This window comes from Eptatretus burgeri, chromosome 12 (genome assembly GCF_056783735.1).
Source record: "Eptatretus burgeri isolate ZD-2024b chromosome 12, Ebu_testis_v1, whole genome shotgun sequence".
Lineage (NCBI taxonomy): Eukaryota > Metazoa > Chordata > Myxini > Myxiniformes > Myxinidae > Eptatretus > Eptatretus burgeri.
Window position 1 is genome coordinate 26882483 of NC_140972.1, and position 25532 is coordinate 26908014.

General features: G+C 43.6%; 1 protein-coding gene and 1 long non-coding RNA gene across 8 annotated transcripts in view; one reads left to right on the forward strand and one right to left on the reverse strand.

The window, feature by feature from the left end:
- Nucleotides 1–14936, forward strand: part of LOC147015290 (uncharacterized) — a 57822-nt gene extending 42886 nt beyond the window's left edge. Inside the window, exon 3 of the long non-coding RNA XR_015050279.1 lies at nucleotides 14814–14936. This is a non-coding gene — a long non-coding RNA (uncharacterized LOC147015290). The remainder of the gene's footprint in view (nucleotides 1–14813) is intronic.
- The window catches only part of LOC147015291 (uncharacterized), a 299609-nt gene that overhangs the window by 16211 nt on the left and 257866 nt on the right, over nucleotides 1–25532 (reverse strand). For all 7 annotated transcript variants that reach the window (XM_085849901.1, XM_085849898.1, XM_085849899.1 and 4 more), the window contains 4 exons: nucleotides 25064–25188; nucleotides 21092–24520; nucleotides 19804–19953; nucleotides 18367–18432 (listed from right to left, as the gene is read on the reverse strand). In XM_085849901.1, coding sequence (XP_085706027.1) covers nucleotides 18367–18432; nucleotides 19804–19953; nucleotides 21092–24520; nucleotides 25064–25188 — 3770 coding nt within the window. The remainder of the gene's footprint in view (nucleotides 1–18366; nucleotides 18433–19803; nucleotides 19954–21091; nucleotides 24521–25063; nucleotides 25189–25532) is intronic.

A 25532-nucleotide genomic window follows, 5' to 3' on the forward strand; every position in this document is an offset into this window, starting at 1 on the left:
TCACCCCTCTCTCGCCCTTCTCTCTCCCACCTCCTCTCTCCCTTATCTTGCCCCCCTCTCACCCCCCTCTCACCCTTTTCTCTCCCCCTCCTCTCTCCCTCCCCTCTCTTGCCCCCCTCTCTCGCCCCCTCTCTCGCCCTTCTCTCTCCCCTCCTCTGTTCCCCCTCTTGCCCTCCCTTTCACCCCCTCTCTCGCCCCTCTCTCCCCTCCTCTGTCCCCCTCCTCTCTCCCTCCCCTCTCTTGCCCCCCTCACCCCTCTCTCGCCCCCTCTCTCCCCCTCCTCTCTCCCTCCTCTCTCCGTAAATGTATTCACAAATGTCTACCAAGCACAACGATTAATTCCAACCGTGGGAAAAAAACAGCTTTCAAACCCTTGGGACACAGCTGTTTCCCTCGGGAAAATTCAAACCTTAGGATTAATTAATCTATATATATAAAGTTGAAAGTGTGTCTGTCTGTGTGTCTGTGTGTGTGTTTGTCTGTGACCTATGCACGCGAAAAGTACTGGACTGATCCTCACCAAACTTCACATGCTGACAGAACATGTACCCGGGAGTGTCCCGATGTAAAAGAATTGTACTTCCGACTTCCGATTTCCGAATTATGACGTCATCACCTGATTTCGTAACGTTAATTTTTCAAGTTCAGCCGATTGACATGGGGCCAACGCCATTTGCAATAGAATGGAAAAATAATGCTACAGTCAATTGAAGACAATGACTTCTGACTTCCCGGTTTCCGAATTATGACGTCATCACCTGATTACGTAACGTTAATTTTTCAAGTTCAGCCGATTGACATGGGACCAACGGAATTTGCTGGAGAATGAGAAATTAATACTACAGTCAATTGAAGACAATGACTTCCGACTTCCCGGTTTCCGAATTATGACTTATGCATTCGACACACTTGCAAAAATGACCGTATGTATATTATACCGTATAATGATATAATAATCATCTGCAAGTCATATTTTATTAACATTTTCTTTGTTCATTATTGTTATAACCATGGTTATAAAACCATTTTTATTGTTACTGTATAACGTTTTTATGTCACTTCGGTCTGGATTCGGGATCAGCGATCAATTAATGTAAATCACGATTAAAAATTAATTTTTGATGATGTGGGAGTTATCTTTATTAAAATCAGTAGAGGAAATATACACCATGTCTGATATTTGGGTCTTTCATGTCTCCGACGATGCCTTTATCTCCAGGGACGCATCAGTCCCCATGACAAAAACCGGAAGCAAAAGGGTCATAGCCGACGACACGGATTCCAAATTGCCAGGGTATTGTGTTGTTGTTGTTGTTGTTGTTGTTTACTATTCTTTCATGTGCACGCGTTGAGTATGAAGCTCACTACGTTCGCTATTAAATGCTGTGCGGTGTATAAACACGATCGGGTTTGATTTCTATGTTGTGAATATTAAACGCTGTGCGGTGTATAAACATGATCGGGTTTGATTTCTATCTTGTAAATATTAATAAACGCTGTGCGGTGTATAAACACGATCGGGTTTGATTTCTATCTTGTAAATATTAATAAACGCTGTGCGGTGTATAAACACGATCGGGTTTGATTTCTATCTTGCGAATATTAAACCATTTCTTTCTTGCGTGTGGGAAAATCGGAGGCTTTATACATATTGGCCCTCGAGGGGAAGACATCAAATATTGTTAATCCTCGAGCACTCCACTAAAATTATTGAGCTACTTCAGTTATTTAATAAACGGGAATAGGATGTGCGATGAAGGAAATACATATTGCTGGTGAAAAATAAAAATGGTGGTGGGAAATAAAAAAAATGGTGGTGGTGGTTTGTATATATACATATTACAGATATAAATAGAATGGTGATGGCGTATGGGGTATGTGTATAATACTTTATAATTAAATGGTTATATGCCTGGTGTTGGCTTAATGGTTAAGGTAGTGGGCTTGGGATCCTAGGGTCCTGAGTTCAAATCCCGCTCAGCTGTTGAATTAACACCAGGTGGGGTTGACTCTGCCTGTCATCCTTCCGAGGTCGGCAAAATGAGTGCCAGCATGCTGGTATACTGTGTCGGAGTGGTGACCCGTCCAGGATTGTTCCCAATAGCCAAGGAGACTGCTTCGGCGGCACCAACGCTCTGCACAGAGTATGGTCCTAATGGATGGATGGAAATGGTTATGGGCTATGTAGATATTTTATAGAATGGTTATGGGCGTAGGTACGTTGTAACTTCGTATACATAATATAACATACTTTTTTTTATCAGGATAACAGACGTAAATAAATTAAATACGCTGAGCCAGGCTGGGTTATGCCCGACATATAAATTAAGTCGCAAATGATGACATGAAACCAGCCTCACATTGTTGAGGCATTATGGTTTTTTTTATCTGATGCAGCAATAAATCTTCACATTTTTGAACTCGAGTCTTCTGCATATAAAACATGGCGGGGAAAATATAATATTATAGTGGTGATGAAAAAAAATAATAATGGTGGCAGCCTCTACAATTTTACAATTAACTGTGACATATACTCCTTCAGACCCGCCGTCATCCACGGGATTCCTGTAAGGAGCACGGGCATCCCTGCTAGTAATTTGAATAATAATCAAACCTTGGGAGTTTGGCACATACCCAGAGAAAGGCACATACCCAGGTTCCCCAGTGTCGATTGTGACGTTATACCAAACGAAGAAGAAGAATTGTGACGTCAATCCTTCAAAAAAATTAATTAAATAAATAAGCATTAATTGTGACGTCATTCGTGACGTCAGAGCACCGTGTCCTGTCATTGGTTCACAGATACATGGCCGTAACTTGGGAACCGCTCGTCCGATCGATATCAAACCGTGAAAAGGCACATCCGCGGGTCCCCGGCAATATTCCTGGCAAGTTTCAATGAGATCAGACCGGCGGTCGTCGAGAAACGGCGGTCGCAAACAGACAAACAGACAGACAAACACACAGACAGACACACACACAGAGATTGCTGGAATTATAGATAGATGTGTGTGTGTATATATATATATATATATATATATATATATATATATATATATATATATATATATATATATATATATATATATATATATATATATATATATATATATATATATATATATATCTTCTTCTTTCGGCTGCTCCCGTGAGGGGTCGCCACAGCGGATCATCCATATGATCCGCATAGTGATTTGGCACATGTTTTACGCCGGATGCCCTTCCTGACGCAACCCTGGTCGCCTCTTATGACACAGGGATAAGGTAAACCTATTTTAACCGGGGTATACACCGGCCCAGTATACTGGTACTCATTTCACCGACCTCGGAAGGATGACAGGCTGAGTCAACCCCCTGGTGTATTAATTCAGTGGCCCAACGGGGCTTGAACTCAGGACCTCTTGGATCCCAAGCCGCTGCCCTAACCACTGCGCCAACACCAGGCTCTATATATATATATATATATATATATATATATATATATATATATATATATATATATATATATATATATATATATATATATATATATATATATATATATATATATATATATATATATATATATATATATATATATATATATATATATATATATATATATATATATATATATATATATATATATATATACACATATATGTTAATCAGTTGAGTCTAATCAAGTTTGACATCACAATGTCCCAGGTCCAAGTCTTGACTCAAATCTGATGTTGACTAGAAATGACAGAACCAGAACTGCTTTATTACCTCCGCCACTGAAGGTGAAGGAGGTCATGTTTTCACCCCTTTTCTGTCTGTTTGTTACTTGCAAAATCGAATATTTTTTCAAGTATATTGGTGGGTCATTTTGTTATTCTGTCTATCTGTCTGTCTGTTTATTGCCTCCAGGTCACAATTTTAAACCGATCTTCACGAAACTTCACCACAAAGTAGCATTTGGCATAAGCAAGAAGCCTTTTGTTTCTGAGGTCAAAAGGCCAAAGGTCAACAAATTTGTCGAATTTCTAAAATCCTCAATTTTCATCTGATTGACTTGAAATTTGAAGAGGATTTATATTTCAGGTCACTGAATTCAAGTAGCCTATTATTTTTGAGGTGAACATGTACCAAAAGGTCAACATAGGCCAAAGGTCACCAACTTACGTGAGATTTCTAAAATCCTCTATTTTCATCCGATTGACTTGAAATTTGAAGAGGATATATATTTCAGGTCACTGAATTCAACTACCAATTATTTTTTAAATCAACATAGGCCAAATTTCTAAAATCTTCAATTTTCATCTGATTCACTTGAAATTTGAAGAGGAGTTTCATACTTGGTCATTTAATTCAACCATATATTATTTTGGAGGTCAAATTTGTTTTATAGGTTTTGCAAGTATTGTGCTCTGCATGATGTCTTCTTCATGTTTGTTTGTCTGTCTGTTTGCTTGTCTGTCTTTGTGCAGGATATCTCAAAAAGTTGTGGATGGATTCGGATGAAATTTTGTGAACAGGTTGTGTGTGTGACAAAGACGAACCGATTATACTTTGGTGAAGATCCAGATCCGGCTACTAGAATTTTAAAGCGATTCTTCACCATTAAGAGATGGGGCCAAAAACGATATATAGCACAATATATCAAAAAGTTGTGGACGGATTTGGACAAGACTTGGTGGACATGTTGGGTATGTGACGAGAAATAATTGTTTCAATTTTGATGAAGATCTCGATCCGGATCCGGATGTCATAATTTTTTTTTTAATGATTCTTCACCATTGAGAGATCGGGCCAAAAACGATGTATAGAATGATATATCAAAAATGTATTGGGCCCGATATGTTCTCGTGGATCAGGCATTGCATGGCGGAGGTATGCGCTCTACCGAGTGCCCTTCTAGTTCACACATGTATTCATATGCGGTGGCTGGCAGGATAACTTAAAGGTATGCATGCTCGCCTTTGAGCTATCTATCCTGCGTTTAAATGTTGGCCCAGCTGTAAATGATCACCCTGCTCTTTCATACCAGAGGAACTCATCAATATGTGCACCGTCCAATGGAAGGCCAGTAAGCTGGAGGATTCATCTGCCAGCATTGGTTGTTGATGGATGTTAAAGATCTGTTGATGTCTTTTTCCAAGAGAATGCAAGTTATCAATGAACATATTACACATTCCTGCCTTAACTGTACTGCGTTAGGCAATTGCAAACCATTCAGCATAACCTTTGCTGAGACACCTCTTTGACAGAACAGACACTCTGTAAAGAGCATGCAAATTTGTTGATATGATTCATACATGGTGCAGGACTTGATATACTTCTGGTAGGCTCAATACACCAAATCTCCTTCAAATGCATTTTTTAAAATATTTAATGCTCTCTCATTGCCTGCCTGATTACAGGCACGTTCCTCACGACATTTGATGGGAGTTGGGCCGCTCTAAAACGTTGCAAAAAATGGATGGGGCTGTCAATAATGACAAATTACAAGTAATAATGTTTCTTCTCATGACTGTCTGAATTGCAAGTTTAGTTTTGTTGGTGGCTTCCTATGTCGATCTGAGTAACGCCTGCCATTGTATGGTATGAGAGGTGATTATGCATCAGCAGCTTTCTCCAAAGCTGTTGGTCGAGGGAATTGTCATACCATGGACAACGAGAGCAGCGATTTATGAGCTGGTAATGGTGCTGATGGTACTCTATTGGGGTTACATTGGGCCAACACTTTCATGTTTCACACAACTGGTTCATCCGTCAACCCATTTGCTGAGCTGTGCAGTTGCTCAGTGTGGCGACACCAAACTGTTCCTGGCATCACCTGCACTTGGAACATTCAAGGGCCAACTTTTGACTGACTGACTCCTGGGATCCACTTTTATTTGCATCTATAGTCACATGCTAGAACATCTTGACCAACAAGGAATGCTGTTTCCTTTGTTTTCTTCCTCATCATTATTACCTCCACCATCGAAGGTAGACAGAGGTTATGTTGAGACCCCAGTTGTCTGTCTGTTTGTGGGTTTGTTTATCTTTCTGTTTGTTCTGTTTTCCTCTCCACAACCTGACAGTGTACGTCAAGTTTTGTGAGATCCAGCCTTGAGCAGAGGCCCCTTTTGAGGAAGAGGTTATCAGGAATTTCACTCGATGTACAATGTGGTGATTTAAAGTTCAACGTGAGGAAATCCACCAAAATTATAATGCAAGGGCTGGTTCTCTCCTCGTAGTCAGTGCAGCACTCACTTCAGTAATTTAACAAAATGTTTTATCTGCCCATTCATGGCAGGGTGAAATGGGACCAACTTTATGCAGCTATCCCAATTCTGTTCAATAAGGCATTTAATTCATCATAAACTAGAACGACACTTGGTAGAGCGCATACCTCCACCAGGCTGAACAGTTTACATTTTGCATCTCTTCACCAAAATCTAGTCAGCTTGTTATGGTCACCCACCCAACTCATTCACCACGTTTTGCAATAATCCAACCACAACGTTTTGAAATATCATGCAATCTGTCATTTTTGGTCAATGGTGAAGAATTACTTAAAATTATTGTATCTAGCTCTAGATCCTCACCAAAATATTGTTACGTTTGAGGGGGGGGGGGTATGCATTCAAAGGGTAATTAGGATGTTTAATTAGGTATGCCATGCTGTTCGAGTTTACCAGGATCTCGATGTAATAAGTAGCAATTCAGTGGTGATAAGTTGTCTAGTAAATGTTCATTTCTTCAAGGGGGAAATCATAATTGTCACGTAATTAGATAGGGACACGGGATAGGGTAAGTGTGTCTGCAAAAACCCCTTTTAGTAGTCCCTGGAGGCTGGCCGTGACGTCACAGGACAGTGCAGCGGATGGCTCCGCCCCGTGATCACGATTGGCAGAAGGCGACGGCGGTGGGCAATAAACGGCTCGATTGGAAGTGACGAGGACAGGAGGATAAAAAGGTTCTGTTCGGGGTCGAAAAGGAAGAGGAAGAAGATCTGGACAAAAAGATCGTGTTTTTTTGGTGTGGAGGCTGTTGCGCGGAGAGCGTCCTTGTTGTTGTGCTGATTCGATCGTGTTCTTCATCGTGTCTTGGAGCCTTGCTGAGCCTCGTGCCTCACCTTGGTTGGCTCTGGGGTTCTGCTGACTCGGAGTACGGGGTCGAACGGCGGGCGGACCTGCCTCCCTCTCCTGCTCGCAACTTGGCGCGAGAACTGGTTCCCTGGCGGCTGTGAGCGGACTTGGGCCAAGACCAGGAGGTCGACAGCACCACGGTTTCTCCTACCCCCCTGACGCGAGCAAGGCCAGCTCGTCCGACGCCGATCCAGGGACAGTTGCGTCCACACCACGGTCCAGCCTGACCACCAGAAATAGCTACGTTTTGTGTGTGTGTGCTTGGCGCCTGAGAGGGTTTGAGATCTGTATATTCATTGGAATTGTCTGCGTTTTTCCCCACGCCCGATCCCACACCATCCCGTCGAATCGCCCCGGATCCCTTTTCTTGCCGAGTCGTTATTTCTGGTTCATAGTAAAAACAAATAAACATCATCAACTCAGTGAAAAGTGACTCGTGCCATCTTCCTAGTCCCGTTTGCGGTAGAGCGATTAGAACCGCCATGTTTGGGTTATAAATAAATAAACCGCCTCCATCGTTTCGGCTCATTCTACGTTGGCGGGACTGTTCAAGTCCCGTGGACGTCCCATTGGTGTCAGGGTGTTGGATGTTTGAACCCCTCTAAATTATATTTGGTATCGGGAGAATATACCAAGATTAAAATCTCGCCATGAATTGGAATATAAAATTACTACAGAAAAGCGCGCGAGCGCGGGAAAATTTTGGCAGGATTTTTCAAAATTAAATTTAATTGGCGGCAAACGGGACTTCTGCACCATGGCCGATGTGCAGATGTTTGAGGAGGAAGGCAGCGAGTCTGGCAGCGAGTCGGGGGAAGAAGGGAGAGACGGGGGTAGGGTTGGAACCTCCCCCATTCCGAGCGTGGACCGTGCTTCATCGCCCATAACGGGGCCGGCAGCGCCAGAAACCGGCACGATGACGATCTGGACAATGTTGGAACGTTTAATGAGTGCAATTACAGCACAGGGGGCAAAAATGACGGCACAGGGGGCACAAATGGCAGAAATGATGGCACAAATGGAAAATCAATTCGTGACAGAGAGGGCAGACATGACGGCACAGGGGGCAGAAATGACGGCACAAATGGAAAATCAATTCGTGACACAGAGGGCAAAAATGACAGCACAGGGGGCAGAGATGGCGGATCGATTGGGGGTAATGGGGGAACAGTTGGGTGCACGGATTGATTTAATGAGGGATGAATTGGGGGAAAAGATGGAGAAAATGAAAACTGAGATGCAGGAGTGTGTGGATGTTAAATTGGGAGAAATACAAAGCAAATTCGAGGCTAGATTGGAGGAAACAAAGGTAGAAATTACATTGGAGGGGGAAAATATACAAAAAAATTGGTAGATAAAATTGATGCAATGAACATTCTGGTTGATAAAGTGGATGAAAGCCTGGAACGTCATCGTGCCTGTGTGGATGCTCGTATGCAGCTGCAAGTTGAAGAGTGGGGAGAGCTGAGGAAGCAAGGGATGAATTTGGTGGAGGAGGTAAAAGGATTGGAGGCTCGTTTGGACGAACAAGATAAAATTATGAGCCAAGATGAAGTCTTGGATAAAGGCCTGGAAGAGCCGTCTTTTGTAAGTAGAGTGTCCGGGTTGGTTGAGGAGCAGCTACAAACTCGCGACGGAGCCTTGGAGGAGGTTGTGCAGGCCCAGAAGATCCTGCGGGAAGAGGTGAATCGGTCCATTCAACGTTTGGAACAGGAGGCAAAATTGACCCATGAGACCCTCACCACAAAACATCTTTGGCCACAGTGGGCTCCGAAATTGGATACGCAGCCACAAGGGTGTTTGATCCCTGGGCTGGATTCGGACAAGGGAGAAACTGAGAAGCGGGCCACCGTAAAAGTGATCCCCCTGGTAAATTTCGACGGGTCAGGGAGCGTTGAAGCTTTTCTGACGCAATTTGAGTGCATTTCCCGACTAAACGGGTGGAATGAGCAGGAACGTACAGGGAATTTGGTGGCAACATTGCGGGGACCAGCCGCGGATGTGTTGGACGTGATCGCGGAGGGGATGTTGACCAGCTCCCACATTTGCGAGGCATTGAGCCGTCGGTTTGGGTTCGCGGCAAACTGTGATCTGGTGCTGGCCCAGCTCCAGCACCGCAGATTAAAGCCGGGTGAGACAGTGCAGGAGCTGGCACAGGACATTTACCAATCAGTCAGGATCGCGTATCGGGACCTTACAGTGGAGGCGTGGGACAGACTGGCACTAGAGAAATTTTTAGCTGCTCTTCCGGACCCTGAGGTCCGAGCGCTGGTGGAGCTACAGGATCCACCCACCGTTCACCGAGCGGCTGAGTGCGCAGCCAGGCTGGCCTCGTGGAGTCGACCGGGTCGGGTTCCAGAGAGGCCATCGGTGACGATCCGACAGGTGGAGATCCAGGATCAGGGAGGGGGGCTGGGAGAAATTGGCATTACCCAAATGTTTCAGGAAATTTGCCAGAAACTGTCAAGTTTGATAAAGGGTAATCCGGTAGTTAGTGCGCCAAAGCGGCGGGGTCCAGCCCAGCCAATAGAGCAATTTAATTATGGCCGAGGGGGTCCCGAACCGGAAGAGACATTTCACCGATACTCACGGGGGCCTTTTATGGGGAGTTGTTTCCGGTGCGGGCGAAGAGGACACGTGCAACGATATTGCCGGTACCCGGCGATGGAGGGACCCTCCAATAGACTTTTAGACTCGGAGAGGGTGAATCCTCCTGCTGAACCGCCAGGTCTATCCGAGATGCCCTTTCATAGGTCGGGTCCGGAGATCACTGTCGGGGGTCGGGGAGACTAGATTGGGCTGAGCATATACGGCCATGCTCGGCTGCTGAGATTGTGGCGAAGTGCCCTCCTTTGGTGGAAAGAAATGAATTGTGGGAAAATTGGCATGTGTTTGTAAGTTCTGCTGGGTTTTAGAGTGACAATCGGGACAGTGGGTAATTGGTAACAAAGCGGGCACAAGTGGCTGTCCAATGGCTGGTGCGTAGATCGGGTGAGAAGTGCTGTGTGAGTTGTTTTAAGTTAAGAAGTAAAATGTATGGTGCACACATTGATTTTTTCTTGGACATGGTGTGGTAACAGGGAAGGTCATGGTCGGTGAAATGTTAGAAATGCAGGTGTCACATGTAAGGCCAATGGGGTGGGGGAGTCATGTGGGTTTTGTGGGTGGGGATGATGTGCTTGTCCACAGGGATTGCTGAAGCTCACGGTGAGCGTGAATTGCGACCCCCTTCAAGGAGATTCACCCCTGGTGGCTTATGGTGACAGTGTCTGGAGCCAACTGGGAGAGAGTCTGGTTGGGCGACCAAGGCGGGTAGGACCTTGGCGACCCAGGAAGGCCAGAGGAGCCAGTGGGACCCCTTCCAGTGTGTTGTACGGGATGAGAGCTGATGGCTACCAGGGGGATGGGAATCAAAGGGAGCGGGGCGGGGAAACGTCCGGGTTGGACTAAAGCTTACCTGTGGGCATGGTTGCACCTGAGATGCCCCCATCATCTTGTGGTAACCCACCCCACGGCCACGACGGGATTCAGCCTGCATGATTAAAATGAGGACCATGACCTAGAAATGTGATGATGACCATGGTGTGAGTGTTGTGAAGATGTGTGAGTCCCACTCGATCCCGCACAACTTGACATGTGCAGCAAGGGCATGATGTCCGCATAATTTTGGGGCAAGCAAATTTGAAAATTGGCTCCCCAGGTAACGCTGGGTCTATTAGCATCCACTGGGGGAGGCGGTCAAGTGTAAATATCCTGTGAATAGTGTCGTTAAGGCTTAGAGTAGGAATGTAAAGTATAAGTGTTGTGTTTTTGTGGAACCTTTTGTTTCCCCTCCCCAGATCACTGGAAGAGTGCTGGGCAAGAGCGATGATCCGGAGGATGGAGTGCAACTTCGCTCAGTGCTATCATGTGATAAAATAAAAAAATAAAAAAACGAATGATTGTTTAGGCGAGGATAAGGCCATAAGGGGGTAGTACATTAAGCAGGATAGGTAAGTTAGCTGCGACTCGCTGCACATTGCCCTCCTACTTTATTTCGTTAGGTTAAGTAGGTGTGAGTCAGTAAGTGTTAAGGCTGATACGGTAGCGCCTGTGATATACCTTGCAGGAGCTGCGGTACCAGAGGAGGGGGCAGTGTTACGTTTGAGGGGGGGGGGTATGCATTCAAAGGGTAATTAGGATGTTTAATTAGGTATGCCATGCTGTTCGAGTTTACCAGGATCTCGATGTAATAAGTAGCAATTCAGTGGTGATAAGTTGTCTAGTAAATGTTCATTTCTTCAAGGGGGAAATGATAATTGTCATGTAATTAGATAGGGACACGGGATAGGGTAAGTGTGTCTGCGTAAACCCCTTTTAGTAGTCCCTGGAGGCTGGCCGTGACGTCACAGGACAGTGCAGCGGATGGCTCCGCCCCGTGATCACGATTGGCAGAAGGCGACGGCGGTGGGCCAATAAACGGCTCGATTGGAAGTGACGAGGACAGGAGGATAAAAAGGTTCTGTTCGGGGTCGAAAAGGAAGAGGAAGATCTGGACAAAAAGATCGTGTTTTTTTGGTGTGGAGGCTGTTGCGCGGAGAGCGTCCTTGTTGTTGTGCTGATTCGATCGTGTTCTTCATCGTGTCTTGGAGCCTTGCTGAGCCTCGTGCCTCACCTTGGTTGGCTCTGGGGTTCTGCTGACTCGGAGTACGGGGTCGAACGGCGGGCGGACCTGCCTCCCTCTCCTGCTCGCAACTTGGCGCCAGAACTGGTTCCCTGGCGGCTGTGAGCGGACTTGGGCCAAGACCAGGAGGTCGACAGCACCACGGTTTCTCCTGCCCCCTGACGAGAGCAAGGCCAGCTCGTCCGACGCCGATCCAGGGACAGTTGCGTCCACACCACGGTCCAGCCTAACCACCAGAAATAGCTACGTTGTGTGTGTGTGTGTGTGTGTGTGTGTGTGTGTGTGTGTGTGTGTGTGTGTGTGTGTGTGTGTGTGTGTGTGTGTGTGTGTGTGTGTGTGTGTGTGTGCTTGGCGCCTTAGAGGGTTTGAGATCTGTATATTCATTGGAATTGTCTGTGTTTTTCCCCACACCCGATCCCACACCATCCTGTCGAATCGCCCCGGATCCCTTTTCTTGCCGAGTCTTGTTATTTCTGGTTAATAGTAAAAACAAATAAACATCATCAACTCAGTGAAAAGTGACTCGTGCCACCTTCCTCGTCCCGTTTGCGGTAGAGCGATTAGAACCGCCATGTTTGGGTTATAAATAAATAAACCGCCTCCATCGTTTCGGCTCATTCTACGTTGGCGGGACTGTTCAAGTCCCGTGGACGTCACAATATAATCAGTTCATCCTTGTCACACACCTAAGTTGAAGTTAGTAACTTCCCCACCAAATTTCATCTGAATCCGTCCATAACTTTTTAAGATATCCTGCACACAGACAGACAAACAGACAGGGATGAAAACATAACCTCCGCCCACCTTCGGTGGCAGCAGTAACAATTGGAAGCATTGTTGCTAGCCAGCTGCTAGGGAATGCCATTAAGGGCAAACATCATCGATAGCACTATAATCGTCTTTGCTGATGTGACCCTGATTGGTACTACCTCTGGCCATTTTGAGTGGGCAAAGAACCGGGCAGCTTAGTCAACATAAAATGTCTACCAAGGAGATGTGGGCCGCTCAGAGCGTTGAAAAAGTTATCAGCTCTGGCATATTTAAAATATTTAATGCTGTTATGATGGCCTGATTACAGGCAGAGGATCCATCAGCCAGCATCGGCGCGGCAAAAGCCATACAATCACAAGCCGTTCCACCAAAACATTTGCTTTGCGATCAAAAAAAAAAAATTTCAATACAACAAAAACAAATGATTCAAATTTTCCAAAGCGTGGCATTTCCAAAGCGGACCACAGTCATGCCGACAAATTTCATTTCAAGGCATGTTCAAAATGTCGCACATAAACTTCCTACACAATATTTGTGTGCAAACACATTATGGAACACAGTAACCAACACCAGCCCAACAATTGAGTGGACCTCTGTGACATTTCTCAACTACAGGCTTGGAGAAGCTGGCACCCATTGACATTCAAAGTACAATGTTGCTTCAATCTGGTGGTCTATGTCTGGCCACCAGTCAACTGAGCTTACAGCTCGGGCCTTCATCTTAACCACTTCAAGGTGTCTCACATGTAATTAATAAAAGACTCATTCTCTTAGCTTCCAAGGTTCCACCGTTTTGCAGCCCCACATCAAGAATCCCTGAAAAAGTGAGCTTACCGCTTTGTGCAAAGAACTATGGAAATCGTATATTTTCCGCTTCTTTTCTCTACAATCTTTAAAAGTAGACTCATATACTCTAAGCAGCAATGCATCCGTGTGTGTTATCTTCCTTACTTCTGCTGACATCAAGGGTAAGATCTCAATCTGGAGCATTTAAAACATTCCTGCCAAGTCAATGTCCAAGCAGTGTTAAAGTTTCAATTGGTAGATGGGAGAGCTGTCTGCATTAGCATAGTTTTTGTGTTCTTGTTACCTCTGCCAACGAAGGTGGGCAGAGGTTGTTTTCACCCCTGTCTGTCTGTTTGTCTATCTATCTGTGAACATGATATCTCAAAAGGTTGCGGACGGATTCTGACGAAATGTGGTGGACAGGTTGGGAGTGTGACAAGGAGGAACTGATGATATTTTGGTGAGGATCTGATCCCAATCCGAGAATTTTTAAAGTGATTCTTCACCATTGAGTGATAGGGCCAAAAACTATATATAACATGATATCTCAAAAGGTTGTGGACGGATTCAGACACAACCTGGTGGATAAGTTGGGTGTGTGACAAGGAAAAATTGATTCGATTTTGTTGACGATCCGAATCAGGATCCAGATCCAAGAATTTTTTAATTTATCAAGTGATTCTTCATCATTGAGAGATGGGACCAAAAACGATATATAGCATGAAATATCAAAAAATTGTTGGACAAGTTATGAGAAAACGAGGTGGATTAGTTGGTTCAGTGACAAGAACAAGCCCATTAGATTTTGGTTCAGGTCCGAATCCAGATCCAGCCCATCAGTGGGATCCAAAACGAAAACTCTTCAGCCTGGTGGAGGTGTGCGCTCTACCGAGTGCAGTTTTAGTACTAATTCATGTTTTAACTGTGTGCCCCCAGAAGATGTGCCCAGTGATGTGAACATGCCACGCTTGTTAGTTGCTTTGTCCTTTGGAGGATGAAATGTTGATTCGAGAAGCCGGTCATCAATGACAAATGCAAGTTTGGTGAAATTTCTTCAAACCACATACTAGGCTCAGCACTTCCCTATGAATATGAGCAAACCTCCTCTCTGCCAAATTAAACCAATGCCTATGAAAAGAAAGGGCATCCATTGCCATCTGGCACGATACGAGACATTACGGCACCGATCCCGTGTGGCAATGCATTGCACACCAGCTGTACTGGCAGGACTACGTCATTTCTTCACACAAGTGTGTTTGCACTTAGAGGTGATGAGTTGCTTTGCCTCTTAGAAAGCCTTTTCACATGCCTTGAACCAGGCTCACTTACTTTTGATGCTCTGCATTTCATTTTGTGCCTGCAGCATTGTTGTGATGTTGGGTCGGAACTTTGTGTAATATTTTACCAGCCCAACAAATGAGAGGACTTCTACTACATTTCTCAAACGTAAAGCATTGACAATACCTTCTACCTTTGTCTTGTGCTTCATGTAGGCCTTCTGCATCGATGACGTGGCAGCAGTAGGATTCTGATTTCTTGAATAATTCACGCATGGAACGTTTCAGCTGCAACCCATAATGCTTCAGGTGCTGGAAGACTTGTTCCAAATTCCTCAGGTATTTTGCATCATCAGTACTCATTACAATGACATCATCAAAGTAATACGATCTTCAGAACAGTCAGAATGTCCTGCTCCATGACTCACTCGGGCCGATTCCAAACAGCTTTCACCAACCTTCAGGATGCAATTGGATAGATATTGGAGCTATAGGATTCCAGGCAGCTCCCTTCGTATGCCACCACACCAACCATTACATCACCATTGCTTCAGCATAGGCTGACAGAACTTCACTGATAAAATAAATAATTTGTACATTTATTCACAATTGTCCACTTTTTTCATAACACCAAAACATCAGTCAGTCATTCCTCTCAGTAGGATGTATAACTAACTGCATGATTGAGTATACCTGCGCCACACAAGATGTAAACAATGCTTCTGACTTTAGCATTATGGATGTTTTACCAATTCCATAGAACCCACCTTCAGTATACTAAATTCCATATTTCTGGACCAGCAAATACCACCCGTCGCTTTGCTGACGGGAATACTAAGAGAGAGGGGGGATGGAGAGAGAGAGAGAGAGAGAGAGGAGTGGGGGAGAGAGATAAGGGAGAGATTGAGGAGGTAGAGGGGTGGGGAAGAGAGGAAGGAGGGAGAGCGAGGAGGGGTGGGGGAGTGATGAGGGAGGGAGTGCGAGGAGGGGCGTACAAGGAGTGGTGGGGGAGAGAGGAGGAAGGGAGAGCGAGGAGGGGTGGGGGAGTGAGGAGGGGTGGGGGAAAGGAAGGCAGCATGAGGGGAGGGGAATGGAAGGAAGCATACCAGGACATTACCAGGGTGAAAGTGCTCTCAATTGTCGATTGCGAAAGCGAACTTGTTGCTGTTTCAGACTTTGGTTTCTTTGAATCTGCGTTCTCAACCGTCCTTAATAGGTATTCCTTCTGGTGTTTGGTTTTCAAATATTTTAGCATATTGGACGTACTACAGTGATGAGTAAGGTCTATTGAACAAAGTGAGCATGCACTTTTGGACTGTCTTATTTAACCTTCCCGAAATACTTCCAAACTGCACTTCTCGACCTTTTGAACGACGTGTTGTGAAAACTTTATCAGTCAATGGACTGCCTATCTGTCCGTCAGCAAAACAATCAGCACACTTTACTGGACAACTCTAAATGTCTTGCTATTCATATAAAAGGAACACACCCTTGGAGTGCGTTTAGTTTGCAAGTGACTTGCTTTTGCTGCTATATTGTAAACAGGACACCACAGGGGCATGTTTATTTTCAATTAATACATTACCAGGCCAAGTGTAACCAGAACAGGCCCAACAGTGAGCAAAAAAAAATTCCCCCCCCCCGCCCCCCCCCCCACAAAATGCTGATTTCTCTGAAGCAGGAATTACTCAGAATTGATGTTGATTTCGGTTCACGACTCGATTCCTTTCAATTCCATTGTTGGAATTCAGTACTTTGGAATTGATTCCGCCCACCACTATTAAGCACCCAAGCAAGCACACCAACTAAACGGTTGATAAGGAATGGCTGGATAGGTCATAATAAACACCGTCCGAAGATGACCGGAAATGACCAGGGACGTCCGGAGTATAAAAAAATGCACAAATTGGACAAATGAACACTTTTTCTAGCAGTCGGAACTGTTGCTAACATCAATTCCACAGTTTAAATTTTGAAAGTTGGTCCAGGTTTAGAGATTCTAGAGCTTATCACATTTCAGCTGTAATGCATATAAACGTCCAGAGAGTTGTATGGGGATGGAGGGGGAGGGGTTTTGTGATTAGATAAGCATGAGGTGAGGGGAAGGGAAGGTAGACATGCGGTGGAGCATTAATTACGATTCATACTGTATAATCAAAATGATTCTGCATAGAATAATAGTGAAGATGGAAACAAAATAATGTCTGAAATACATTTTCTACCAGTCATACGACAAACACTGCCCCAAGATAAGCACCGTCCAGAGATAAACACTGCCCAGACATGTCCGGAGACAAACACCACCCGGAGAAAAACACCGCCCGGACACGTCTGGAAAAAAACACCACCCGGACACATCCGAAAATAAGCATCATTCAGACACATCCGGAGATAACCACCATCCAGACATAACTACCATCTAGACACGTCCAGAGTTAAACACTGTCCAGACATATCTACTGTCTGGATATGTCTGGAGATAACCATCTGGACATGTCCAGAGATAACCACTGTCCGAACATGCTCGGAGATAACCACTGTCCGAACATGTCTGGAGATAATCACCGTCCGAAGATACCCACCGTCTGGATACGGCCAGAGATAACCACCGTCCAAAGTATCAAATTATGTGTGAATACAACTCTCTGGATGTTTATATGTATTACAGCTAAAATGCGATAATCTCTCGAATCTCTTAACCTGAGACGAATTTCAAAATTAAAAATGTGAATTTGACCTCAGCAGCAGTTCCGACTGCTTTAAAAAAAAGTGTTCATTTGTCAAATTCGCACATTGTTTGACTTTGCGGTCGTCTCCGGATGGTGTTTAATATGACCATGCTGGCGTTGCAAGTGATTAGCGATCGGTTCAAACAAACATCACTCAGAGATGCCCAAAACATCAAGCAATGTCCGAATTAGACAAATGAACACTTTTTTTTAGCAGTCGGAACTGCTGCTGAGGTCAATTACGAAGTTTAAATTTTGAAATTTGACTCCAGTCAAGAGATTCTACAGCTTATTGCATTGCGGTGTATCCAGCAATTTGTAGGTATGATGATCAAGCATTCGATGATATGAGTGAGGAAAGTGAAAAAAAAAAAATTTGAGCGCTTTATCGTAAGGAAACCATTGCGGCCTGTTCCAAATCAAGGCATTGTTGAGCAGGCCAAATAAAATGGTGAATTAAGACCCCAGTAAGCTGACAGAGGACTAACTCATGGGCTGAGCAAGGAAAATGCCTTGATAAAGGGCAATTAAATAAGGCCGTTAATTATCTTCAAAAGGGGTGTTTAAATTAACCCAAATGCCCATTTTCATTCATGCATTCCTTGGAGTTCGCTTCGTACGCATGCACAGTTTGGGGCCACTAGCTTTCATGGTTTTGGAGTTATGGACTGTGACAGAATGATGGACTGACACACTGACATTTATTATTGTTGTTATGCTTCTTCAGTGTCAGATAGTTAATGCCAAATTTGTAGAAATATTGAAAATTTCCTATTCAAGTTGACCAAAAAGAAAAACACAAAAGACAACACAGTACCAATTAGATTTCAGCATTCCTGGACCACTCTAATCATGTGCATTGAGACCGCGCTAATGACCACTTTGTGTGAAATGACGACCATGTGCAACTGAACCTGCTAAGGAAGTGACCGCATAATCAAAGTGATTACCAGACAGGTAAGTGCATGTAAAACCGGCTATTTGATCAATGCACATATTAATGTACTAACTTCCACCCTCTATGTTTACTAGGTACTTGCCTGTACGGCACATAGTAGATGGGTACGATACACAGCTACCACTTCCTGGTGCCTCTTCTCAGCTTCCTGAAGACAAGAAATACATAATTGCAACAAAAATATTGTGGATTTACAACATATTGTGGATGGTGGATATAACAAAGACTCAAGTCACCAGTAACCACAGAGCACACCTGTGACTTATTCTAGTGTGACCTATATAATATAACTGAAGTGCACTACTTTTTGTGCATTTCTGGTGGTCTCTTAGTCAGAGTCATTATGCAAGGGCAGGATAGCTTTGAGACGCAAACTCGCCTTTGAGCTGTCTAGCCTGGTTTGGAATCTCGACCAAACATTTGGGTGTTTGGCATGCATCAATGTTGGCACTGTTCATTGGTAGGACTTTAAGCTGGAGGACTCATCTGTCAGCATTGGTCGTTGGTGGATGTTAAATATCCCATGGTGTGTCTTTCATGAAAGGTAGTTGAGTTATCGCTGATACCTTCGCCGAATTACAAATTCCACCTCTGGACTGATTGCTGAGAAGTCATTGCCTCCACAATGTTGGGTGAATAGCTTCAACAAAGAGTACTGTTGGACTGGAGGCACTGCTTTTCTGTATTTACTGCAGAGCAAGGGTATACTTAGCTATTTAGAACACACCAGCTTTAACATGGCAGTGTTATATGTGTCTCCAGAACAAAGGTTCTGCATCTCTCCCACTGACTCCAGGGGGCGCGCCACAAAAACAGACAATGTGGAGAACTGATGTGACTCCATGCAGTGATTTTGCCACAATTTATACACTCAGCCGACTATGCAGCATTACAAGTTAAAGATGATTGTTAGAACAAAAAAATGGTTAAATTAAGAATGATCCAAAGATAGTGCACCAGAAACAAAATTAATACTGAAACAACAAAAACTAGAATGGCATTCGGTAGAACGCATACCTCCACCAGGCTGAACAGTTTATGATTTGTATCCAACTGATGGGCCGGATCTGCATCCGGACCTAACCAAAATCTAATCGGCTTGTTCTTGTCACATTCCAACTCATCCACCAAGTTTCATCCGAATCTGTCCACATTTTTTGAAATATCATGCTATATATTGTTTTTAGCCACATTCAATGGTGAAGAATTACTTTTAAAATACTCGTATCCAGATCCAGATCTTCACCATAATCAAATGAATCAGTCCTTGTCACACATTCAAGCTGTACACCAAGCTTCGTCCGAATCCATGCACAACTTTTTGAGATATCCTGGTTACAGACAGACAGACAGACAGACAGACAGACAAACATAACCTCCATCTACCTTTGGTGATGGAGGTAATAAATCAATGATGATGAGTGCAAGGAGAGGTTGTAAATATTGTGAAAATGGGAACAATAATTGTCAACGTGTAGAATTAGAATGTGACTAGAATTTTGTGGTCAAAAAGGCCCACCAGTAACTGGTGTTGCACTTTGCGCAGTTGGATGTGGAGGCCCTCAAGCTGCTGGTTCTGGCGCTTTGTGCTGCCAGTGGCATAGGGAAGCTGGGACAAGCTGTTAAGAGCCAGCCGGAGTCGGGCACGCTCCTCCTGCACTTCAGATACCTGTGTGAGCAAGGTCCACAAAACGCATTCTCAATTAAAGGAGACCTCGACACAATATTCAATAAATGCTTGAATCGGTTTGCATCAAATAAAGGAGATGCAATGACATTTTCGTACACCTTTTGTTGCAAAGGATACAATGGGTGGTTTGTAATTGCTTTTACAATGGCAGTGCAATGTAGGAATTTTGTGTTTGGCCAGGATACCAGCACATGATAGTTTGCTCCATTCAAAAGTCACTGTGGGATCTTTTTAACGTCCATTGCAAGTGTTAGTCGATGGGGTAGCTAACCTAATGTCGTCTACAAAGGATGCCCTACTCTATGATGCAAAGCTTGTGAAGCACTATGCTGGTAGTTTGCCATCTGGTACAAGAGCTATCAGCAATCAAACCCAGACTTGAACGCAAGCAAGCTACCTCCTATATATTCAGTTATAGTTATGAGAAATTATGATTGAGAATTTTTCTTTCGAAAGGTATTCTGACACCTTAGATACCTATAAATCAGTCTTCCCATAAATCAGTCCTCATACTTGTAAACAGAAAATCCAGATGCTTGAAAACTCTTAGAGCAGCCTTAAGACATCAGAGGCTGTTCGACATACCGCTCTTATCATTCTAATTTGACTTTTCCACTGCAGATTTGATTGTAAGCTTCTACAAGGACATCAATAAAACATACCTACATCTTTGCTTTATGGTAGCTATTCCTACAGATAAGTAGTCACAGGTAGATGGCAATCCTCTTTACCAAGCTCATAAATGTGATTACCTTGTAAATACTCCACCAGTCTGATCCAATTTACAAAAATCGTTGAAAAACATATTTTGGGGGAACATCACCAACAGCACAAAAAAGTGACTTTAAAGATTTTCTTTTCCATTCCATATGGAAACACTTCACTTGTCTTAATCTTGAAGAGAGTCAAAAAAGAGCTTGTAAAGAAAAACAAACATGAGCACTCGCAATGGACAAATGCCCATTGTCGTGCCCTGGTAGATCGCTTTATCAAGTAAGAAAGAAAGAACAATTACAAAAAAACTAATGTTGGTTCAGGTGTGATATTTTTCATAATGGTTGCGAGATCTGTAAAGGGGAAGTACATGGGTCAGCAGCATTGTGGAAAGAGATCTTACCTTTTTATCTTTTGCTTCCAGCAAAATACCAGAGTTGTCCAATTTATTTTGCAACTCTTCAACTGCTCCTTTGAAATCTTGTACAGCTTGCTCTCGTTCAGCAAGTTCTCTTTCCAGATCCTGAGCACGTTCTTCACTTGCATTCTTCTCGTTCCTTGCTCGGCTTTCCTCTTCCTGGCAACGACATGCCTCCAGGACCGCTGCCTCCTGCTTTCGCTGAGCTTCATCTGTCTCCTTCGTAAGTTTTTCAACTTTCTCAATCATCTCACGTTTCACATTCTCAAGCTGCCATTGCAGCTTTTCCTCTTTGTCCATATCACTCTGAACTTCATCCTCATGTTTACTCAACAAATCTTCTACCTCTTTTGAAAGCGCTGCAATCTCGGCTTCATTAGCGGATTTTTCTTCTTCATACGCTCTTAATGAACTAAGTTCCTTTTGCGTTTGCTCAGCCTCAGCCTTAAGCCTTTCGACTTCACTTCTCAAAAGCACAATCTCCTGCTCCTTTTCAAAAATATCCTTTTCAACTTCACTTGAATTCTTCTCCAACTTCCATGTTACTTCCTCTAACGTTTTATTTGTCCACGCATGCTGTTTGAGCAATGCAGTGTGTTCCTGCTTTTGGTGGGTGACCTCCTGACTCAACTTGTCGACCTCTTCCATCACTTCATCGTATGCGTGCGTTAGCTCCAGCAGCTGTTTCTCTTTTATTTCTAATTCGAAATACTTCTCTTTGGTGACGTATTCCGTTGCGAGTTTCTCTTGCATGAAATCGATTTCTTGATGCAGCTCGGATACATTAATTTCCATTTCTTTTGTTTTCTCTTCAAAACATTTTTTCAATTCGCCCATTCTCTTCTGCAATACAACATTTTCTTCTGTCACTTTTGTGTGCTCGTTTTTAAGTTCTCTATTTATTTCCTCCAAATGCAATTTTTCTAACTGTGCTCTCTCTTGATCCTCTTTAAGCTTACTCAAAGTTTTTTCTGACAATTCTTTCATCTTCGATAATTCCTCAACCTTTACTTGCAGCTCAAAAATTGTAATCTCAGAGAGTCTGTTAATTTCGGTGTGGTCTTCAAGGGCAGTTCTATTGCATTGAACAATGTCGGCCTGCCTCACCACTGGTATGACGTCCACCAATTCCTTCCTTAAACTCTCAATTTCACTTTGGTTTGTGCTCAAGTTCTCTGTCATATCTAACATCTTGGCATTCATCTTATCCAGAGATTCTTGTAAAAATGATCTGGCTTGCTCTGAAGTTTTATAATTTTCTAATGCCTCACTCAATTGAGCATCAAGATCTTCCCTCGCTTGCTCAAGTGAAGCAATTTCCTGTTTCAGTGTCTGCACTTCTTTCTGAGAAGCATTGTGCATCCCAACTGCGTCCAATACTTCAGAGTTCTTTTGTTGCAGGGAAGATTTAATATTTTCAATCAACTTTTTATACTCTTCAGCTGTTTTGGTGGCTTCTTCCACATTTAGTGTGAGCTCTTCATTCATCTTTTGGAGAATCGTTATTTCTTGATTGTTGTTCTCCAACTCAGCTTGGGATGTTTCATTTATTTGTTTCAAACTTGTCACTGCAAAAAGTAACTCATCTGCTTTTGTTTTGAATTCCAGTCTGTCTTCTGTGGCTTCTTTGTATTTATTTTGTATTTCATCAAGCTTTAGTCGAAGTACCTCTTCTTCTTCTTTCAGCAATGACACTATCTCCTCATGTTTGTGCCTTGACACTTTTTCATTGCATTCCGCTTGAACTGCAGCCAATGTCAAATTAGTCCTGTTCACCTCACCTTGTGCAACTTTATTTTCATTCTCCAAATCAGATAACTTCTCCTTTGCTTTCAGCAATAGCCCTTCTAGCTCCTGCTTTTCAGTCTCCACTTTCAGACAACTTTGAGACATCTCTGACATCATATTTTTAAGCATTGCAGCTTCCTCTTGCAGCATTACACTTTCCTTTTCAACAATCTCTTTGGGCACCATTTGCATTTGGCTGTATTCTAGGTTCTCTGTCTTTGACTGCATCAAGCGCATCTCTTCCTGAACCAATGAAAGCTTATCTGTGACATCTGAAACCATCATCTCAAGGGTTTTAATGTGTTCATTCTTGAAACTTACATCCTTCTGCAGATCTTCATACAGAGTCAAAACATTTTTGAGCTCTTGTTTGCTCTCTTTCAGGGCAGACTTTAAAAATTCGTTTTCTTTCTCAACGCCTGAGTGTCGGTGACTCACGTCAGCAAACTCTCTCCGGACAGTGTCAAGATCCACCTTGAGGACAACACGAAGTTTCTCTGACTCAGTCAGCCTATTTGATACTGATTTCAGTTCCAGCTGCAGTGATTCGAGTGCAGCACTCAGCTCACGCCTTCTGTCTTTCACTTCAGCATACCGTGTTGTCAGCTCCAGTGCCTCAACCTCACGGGTGTCAAGGGCATTTCTCAGCTGCTCCTCAATATCAACACGATCTGCATGAGGTACTCTTGAAATGCTTTTGTTCAAATTGTCAGCTTGCAACCGGGCAATCTCATCTTGTGCTACATTGTACTGTTCCGTCAAGCCAGCCAGCCGTTCACTAGTTTCTTCTAGTGACAGGTTAAATGAAGTTTCAAGTTCCTCATACTGCCTCAAAGGAACTGAATGTGCTAGAGTCTGTTGTGCCTCTTCCAGCTTTATCTGCAACTCTGACACATGTTTCCGTTCCCTTTCTTGCGCAGCTCGTGCCGAGTTAAGCTGTGAATCTAGCTCTCGGGCCTGCCGCTCATAAGAAACCTTCACCTTTTCCATCTGTCCCTCCACTCCTTGCTGCAGTGTTCGCGATGTTGCTACTTTATGTTCAATATCCTCTATGCGCCGCTCATACATTTGCTTAACCTCCTCAGCTCGCCATTCAGCCTCCTGTCGTGCTGCCCATTCTGCTGATAGCTCAGCCCTTGCCTCACACAGTTGCTGTTCATAAGACTGTTGTAGCTCTTCTTTAGTTCCCTCCTCAATAGACAAGTTGATTGGGTAAGATATGCTCTCTGTATCCCCAATGCCTGCTCCATCTGCACGAGCAGCACTTTTCAATTGAAGCAACTGGTTACAAGCTGTCTCAGGGCTGGAAAGCTCTGTCTGTGATGCATCACGACCCAAAGGCAGAAGACGTAGCTGTTGCTGAAGCCGTCGCATCTTTCCATCGTAATCACGAGCTCTTTGCTGGACACGCTCAAAGTCTTCCTCCAGTTGTCTGATCTGTTGCTCTGACTGTTGCTTGAGGTTCTCATATGTGGCGAGAGGCACCATCTTATTTGCAGGGCCAGTCAGCTGCGCTCTTAGTGCAGTCAACTCAAGCTTGGAGTGTTCTAGCTCAGAGGCAACCGTAAGATGCTGTGCGAGTGCCACAGACTCTTGACTCAACCGTGTAAGCTCTGCCTCTGTTCGCTGTCAAGGGAAGGGGTCGGAAAGAAACCACAGCTAAGCATTAATAAAAGGTTTTTGGTTGTGGTAGGGATTGATTGGAGGAAATCCCCAGCAAAACATGCTATTCAAAGGCCCCATTTTCAGTTCATACAGTGTTTAATACTCAAGCCCTTGTAACTTGACACCAGGAAAAGTAGTGCCGAAATGAGAGTGCAGCTATGGTTGTCAAGCTGAGTTTCCTAGTTTATGTATTTAGTGCTTTTTTATGTCCAAGATAAAAGCTCATGGAAGAGTGAGGTACAGAGATTAAATGCGCAGCACCAGATATCTAGCATGTCCGAGTAAATAAAAAGGCAAGCAAAAAATATACACCTTTGCAATTCATAAAATTTGCAAAATCGTATTATGACCAGCCAAATAACTAATATTGAGACTATCATTTGAGAGATAAATTCTTCAAGTCAGTTTTGAGAAACTGTATTGAAAAAAAAGGAAGAAGCTGCATTATCTGGCTTCGTGGCAGTGCACTGCAGGTTGTCCTCAAGTGCTGGATGGTTTTCAAACCTGCAAGCGGGTATTCAAGTCTTTATTCCGCAAACACAGCATGGTGGCCTCAGCATGAAGTGCAGAGATAAGACTTCTTGCTTTTTCCTCCAAGCCAGCAACCTCCAGTTTCTCACTTCCTGGTCCTTGAAGAGTACATACCAATTATTGTGAAATAGAAGGCAAATTTCAAAGGCTGAGATCAAATTACTAGATATGATCATTATTGCAAGTTTTCACTTATTTCATTTTGTTGAAAAATGTACAATCAAGCAGAAAATGCACCATCACCAAATTGGCTGCAAAAACGTAGGATGCCGCATGATGGTTTCAGCCAATCAGCGACACACAAAGGAAAGACAAAGCTACCTCCACAAAAAAAAAAATAGGAAATTCACTGGTTATATTGGCTTCATGTTCGAGATTGTTTTCATTTTCAGCCGATGTGATGTTTTTCGTAATTCAGATTTTTTTTGTAAAATTTAATAAT